Below are 6029 nucleotides of genomic sequence, written 5' to 3'. Positions count from 1 at the left end.
CACTTCTAATATTATATGTTTTATTGTAACAAATATATTTAGATGAGTTTCATATTATTTATAAAGATATCTGCTGAGGTGAATATATTGGATAAATGGTACATTTAACTATATCTTACTATATATCCAATTAACATGAATCCTGGGAAATATTTTTCATTTTATATCAAAAAGACATAAAAAAAAAATTCCCTTGTTATATAATTACATATTTTCCCCAAGAGACATTATAGACTATACAGAATCAAAATCACTATAATTCTAAACTTAGTATTAGAACAAACCTGCAACATATTAAAATTCCAGTTGTATATTGCTAGGCATTTGTCAAATGATAATCAAATGTCTATCATACTGTGGTTTTAAGCTTGCAAGATAATATTCAAATGCTTTATAATGCCATGGATTCTGGTGTTTGAGTCTATACACTAGTTCAAATACTCTAGTTACCCCCACTTTTTCATCGATTTAGCCTCTGTGTTATTACTTCTCGATACATAATAGAGATGTAGATAAGCAACAAAAAGATGACAAAGAAATCATCTAGAAAGCCTAAGATTCCAAACAAGGCTTCAGGTACAAAATCTAGAGGTGATATCAGATAGAAAAAAGCTCCCATTAAACAAAGTATTATCCTGATGCGGAACATCCAGAAAAGGCCCCCAACTGAAAACATTTCCCTGAATGCATGCCTCAGTAAAGTGGGTAGATCCATAATTCTTTCCATAATCTGGTAGGGGAAAAAAACAAAGATTATGATTCAGTATCTCATGTATAATATTTCAAAATAATGTCTTTTTCTTTAATTTTATTTGAAAATAGTTCTTTAATTACTAGATTCTTATAAATTACTGCAGATAATTCAACAGCAACTAAAGTCGATCAGTTAAAACTTTGGAGAAAATTGTTTAACCTACTGAGATAATTCAACCATCTACATAATTCATGTGCCACAGGACTGAGAACTAACAGAGATAATGTATCAGAAAGACCTTTGTAAATTCCCATATGAGTATACAAATATTACATATTACAGACACATCTAAAATTTATCACCTTTGAGGGCAAGTCTAAGAATAGCATAGCAGTGAAACTGGTTCCTTAGATAAAACACTTACTCTGCTAAATTTGAATTTAAGCAAATTACTAATTGCCAAATATTTTCTGAATATCAGGCCTTCCCTTTGTAAAAATCAGTAAGTTCTTCAATATGTACAGAAATCTACATGAATCGCTAGATTTATACACATGGTGGTAGTTGTGGTATGCCATGGAGTCGGTTCCGACTCACAGCGACCCTGTACAAGGTTTCCAAGGCTGTAAATCTTTATGGGAGCAGAAAGCCACATCTTTCTCTTGCAGAATAGGTGGCAGTTTCAAACTGCTGACCTTGAGGTTAGCAGTCCAATTTGTTACCACTATGTATATGAACATAAATTTTCACAGCTTAGACTAGTATTATGGCTACAGTGAGAGAGCAGGAGACACCAGCAAATTTTTATCAGGTAAAAATGACGGGACTCAAAAAACAAGAGAGAGAAAAGAAGTGATAAGATTTATAGACATCAAATGAGATGAGAAAGAGGTAGTGATCAAAAATTGCACCCAAAGATTTGGCTTCAATAAATACAGGGTGGGGAGAGTTTGCCATTTCCAAGCTGAGTAAGGCATCTGGAATTCAATATTATGCATGGGAAGTTTGAGATGCCTGTCAGATACCCATATGGTCCTGTTAATTGAGCAGTTCCATCTACAGAGTCTAAAGGTCAGAGAAGAGGTCTGGGTTTTCCATATAAATTTGTACTTAGTATATTCTCCTATTGGAAATGCATATGTAATCATATACATTTCTAGAGTCACTTATTAGACTTGAGAAAATTGGTATGAGTTCAGCAAAACGAAGCAAGTTTTGTCAAATGCTTTCTTTAGAGGGGAGGGCAACTGTAGTAATTTTGTGTTCTTTAAATTAGAATGATTTTGAATAACTAAGATGAAGTGTTAAAAAAAAGGCAAGGATTTCTAGGATATACCCTTTGGTCGGTTGATGACGCATGAAGGGGAATGGAACCATGGCAATGAAATGATATACGATGGAATGAATGTAAAACTAAAGTTCTCTCATGTAGTCATGTAAACTATCATATAAGTCACAATAAAACATTTTAAAAAAAGAAAAAAGGCAAGGAAAAATTTTTTTAACCTAAAGTACTAAAGGAACATTTTAGATTGGAGAGAGGAAGGAAGAAAATAGAGTAAAAGACTATTGTAAAACTCCATAAGACAGCCATGTTTTAGAATCACAAAGATGCCAATAATTTTATATTTCTCTTCAATTTTTTTCAGTACTTTTTTGGTTGATGTTTCATAAAGAAAAATTTAGTCCCTGGAAAGCTATAACTCAGTGAAATTTAGTCCCTGGAAAGCTATAACTCAGTGATTAATAAAAATGTAAGAAAAACAAAAAAAAAACTTTACCCAACACACATACGGGATTTGTCATAGTCAAAGAGAACTTGTTGCTGTATCTCACTTTATAAAAGAGAAGTAAAAGGGCTCCCTCTAACTTGGCATCTTCTGCTATAATACTTACGGATCTGGGCTGCCCTGAGAATCTTCGGTTATAATCATTAACATCTTGCTTCAATCGCACGATGTCCTGAGACTGATTATCATCACCAAAAACCGTTAGGAGTAAAGTTACCTGTGTATTTGAGAAAAATAGTTAAGCCTTCTGTTTGTATCATTAGTTTCTTCCATTTTATGTTATTACTGAATAAAATGAGAAAAATGCCTGATTTACATTTCATTCATTTCTTTAATAATGGAAGCACAGGGAAAAATGTTAAGTTACATTATTGTTGTTGTTAAGTGCCCTAAAGTTGGTTCCGACCGATAGTGACTCTGTATAGGGGTTCCAAGGAGCAGCTAGTGAACTTGAACCGTTGACCTTGCAGTTCAAACTGACTTTGCAGTTCAGCGCACTCATCTACAGTGCTACACCAGGATTTCAAGTTACAATATTATTCTATTACAATACTGTATTATATTATTGTATATACATAATTGTAATACAATATTGTATTATATTATAATAATATTGTAAGTTAAAATATTATTGCCTTTCAATAAAATAAATTGTAAAATGTAATTTGAACAATGGACACTACAAACACTGGTTCTAATATTTTCCTGTTTACACCACAGGTAAATTCAGTATGTCAGATAGTTGAAGATACAAAAATGATAAAATATTCAGGGGTAAAGTCAGATAAAAATATATGATGGGCTTCAAAGAGTTCATGGTAAAATGGAATTAAAAGATAATTTTTCCACAAACTTTTTGAAGTACCCTTGTAGTGCTATCACTTTGACAGAGAAAAAATTAGAGATCATTTTTTTGCAGAGGAATGATTAAAATCTTGATTCCTTACTTTCAATGATACTTGAGACATCTCTAAATACTGTCAGCCATAATGCAAAGATTACGTATGAGCTCTCAAATACCAATCCCTACTATAGGAACAACTAGAGTCCTGATTTGTCACTGCAGGATACTGCGTTGGACAGCAAAGTCAGTTTGAACCACAAGATTGGTAGTTCAAACTCCCCAGCCGCTCCAAAAAAACCCTACACAGGGTCGCTATGAGTTGGAACCAACTCGACGGTACACAACTATAAGAACTGTAATTCTTAATACTATTATATGTTACATAGTATTTTTCACTCTGCTGCTACCAGAGTGGTAGGCACAGATGTCCAAAAACAAATGGGATAACATAAAGGTGATGTTGTTTTTCTTAATTTCCCTTGAGTCAGTTTTCACTTATGGCAGCCCTGTACATGAAGCTGGAGATCACATGGTAGAATTCTGAAAAATCAATGATTTGTTCATTTCAAATACCTTTTTTTAAACAGCATAAGAGACGATTAAACACATGGACATCACCAGATGGAATACACATGTTGGTGAGAGCAAGCATTGAGATGCTGAGGTCCTGTGTCATAGACGAAAATCCAACACAAAGGCCCTCCTCAGATTGCGGGCCAGGGACCCTGAGGGCCAAAGGAAGTGACCTCCTGATGTTCCGGGTTCATTGGTTTTTGCAAACTCACTAGTGGGCTACCTCTGTATAATTTTCTTTGGTCTTATTATTCATTCTATGTTTCTAACTCCAGTAATTGTAGCTTCTGAGAAAATGGTTTCTTATGTGCCTCTCTGAATGTCTCCACTGTGTTGGCAGTGCGTAAGGTCCTGGGAACAAATCTCTCTGAGGAACAAGCTCTGGCCACCTGGCAAGCATGTCAAAACTGTTCTTTATCAAGTTATTCAATTATGTTTGATATTAACTTAATACATGAGCTCTTGATATCCATGTACAATATTAAAACCAAAACCTCTTCTAAAGCCGAGGCAGTAAAAGTTCCAAAAGCAGGTTTGCTAGTATTACGCTGGGAGGCTCCAGAGGGAAACTGCCCAGAGTATTCTCTCAAGGTAGATTGGTAAATTCCGGGAGTATTGTTTAAAGAATAATAGTGGCATCCCCCTCAAACTGTCCCTAGGTGTAAACCGATTAACCTAGATGTTCTCCTTCCTCCTGAAACCTTAAGCCAGGTAGCTGAAACAGCTTGACTCCCTTCAGAACTTTTAAATCCTTTTCATCTTTACCCATTAGGGATTAAGTGCTATAGGTATGTTAATTAGCCTTGAGAAACCTCACTTCGCTGCCTTAGGTGATTTAAGCCTAAAAAGTAATTTATAACAGTTTGCTTGAGTTTTTGGAAAATTAAGAATGTTAGATTATTAAGAAATCTGCGATGTATATTTTAGAATTTGTTCCTGTAAATCATTGTGTCCTGTTTTGAACGATTAATCACATTTCATTTCTGTACCCTGTCTTATCTGAATAATCACCTTCTTCCTTTGTGCAAAATCCCTCCCTGAAAAAAATAAAAGACAAATGCAGATTGAATGCTGCATGCATTACTGCCTGCAGTGTGATGCTGCCTGCCATGCAGGGTCTGCCTGCCAGTTTTGCATCTACTCTGGTCTCGGAGTGTCTCTTTTTTTCTCTCATTGCATCTTTGTGTATATTCTTTCTCTATTTCTTTCGCCGCCAGATCTCCCTACTTCATGAACCAAACTTCCCTGTTGAGGCAGGTCCCCGACATACACAGAAATCAAATTGACTACATTTGCAAAAAGAGACAATGGAAAAGCTCCATATCATCAGTAAAAACAAGGCCAGGGGCAGACTGTGGAAGAGACCATCAATTACATATATGCAAATTCAAATTGAAGCTGAAGAAAATGAAAACAAGCCCACAAGAGCCAAAATATGACCTTGAATATATCCTACCTGAATTTAGAGATCATTTGAAGAACAGATTTGATACATTAAACAGTAAAGAACGAAGACCAGAAGAGCTGTGGGATGACATTAAGAACATCATACAGGAAGAAACCAAAAAGTCATTAAGAAGACAAGAAAGAAAGAAAAGGTAAAATGCATGTCAGAAGAGACACTGAAACTTGCTCTCCAGCTTAGAGATGCTAAAGCAATTGGAAGAAATAAGGAGGTACAAGAGATGAACAGAAAATTTCAAAGGTCAGCTCGAAAAGATAAAGCCAAGTATTACAACAAAATGTGCAAAGATCTGGAATCAGAAAACCAAAAAGGAAGAACACCACGCTCAGCATTTCTCAAGCTGGGGGAACAGAAGAAAAAATTCAAGCTACAACTTTCGTTATTGAAGGATTCTCTGGGCAAATTATTGAATGATGCAGAAAGCATCAAGAGAAGATGGAAGGAATACACAGAATCACCTACCAAAAGGAAATTGTTGATGTTCAACCATTTCAAGAAGTAGCATATGATCAAATGGAAATGATGCTGAAGGAGGAAGTCCAAGGTGCATTGAAGGAATTGGCAAAGAACAAGGCACTAGGAATTGATGGAATAAAAATTGAAATCCTTCAAGAAAGTGAGGCGGCACAGGAGGCACTCACTCATCTCTGCCAAGAAATTTGG

The 6029-nt window shown here is 35.3% G+C and overlaps 1 protein-coding gene across 1 annotated transcript in view; it reads right to left on the bottom strand.

Annotated features, from left to right (window-relative positions):
• Nucleotides 1–460: 460 nt before the first annotated feature.
• The window catches only part of RNF170 (ring finger protein 170), a 36590-nt gene continuing 31021 nt past the window's right edge, over nucleotides 461–6029 (bottom strand). Inside the window, exons 5-6 of the mRNA XM_006859914.1 lie at nucleotides 2591–2701; nucleotides 461–730 (exon numbers count right to left, since the gene is read on the bottom strand). Coding sequence (XP_006859976.1) covers nucleotides 461–730; nucleotides 2591–2701 — 381 coding nt within the window. The remainder of the gene's footprint in view (nucleotides 731–2590; nucleotides 2702–6029) is intronic.

This window comes from Chrysochloris asiatica, unplaced genomic scaffold, assembly GCF_000296735.1.
Source record: "Chrysochloris asiatica unplaced genomic scaffold, ChrAsi1.0 scaffold00035, whole genome shotgun sequence".
Lineage (NCBI taxonomy): Eukaryota > Metazoa > Chordata > Mammalia > Afrosoricida > Chrysochloridae > Chrysochloris > Chrysochloris asiatica.
This window is presented reverse-complemented; position numbering and strand designations above follow the sequence as displayed.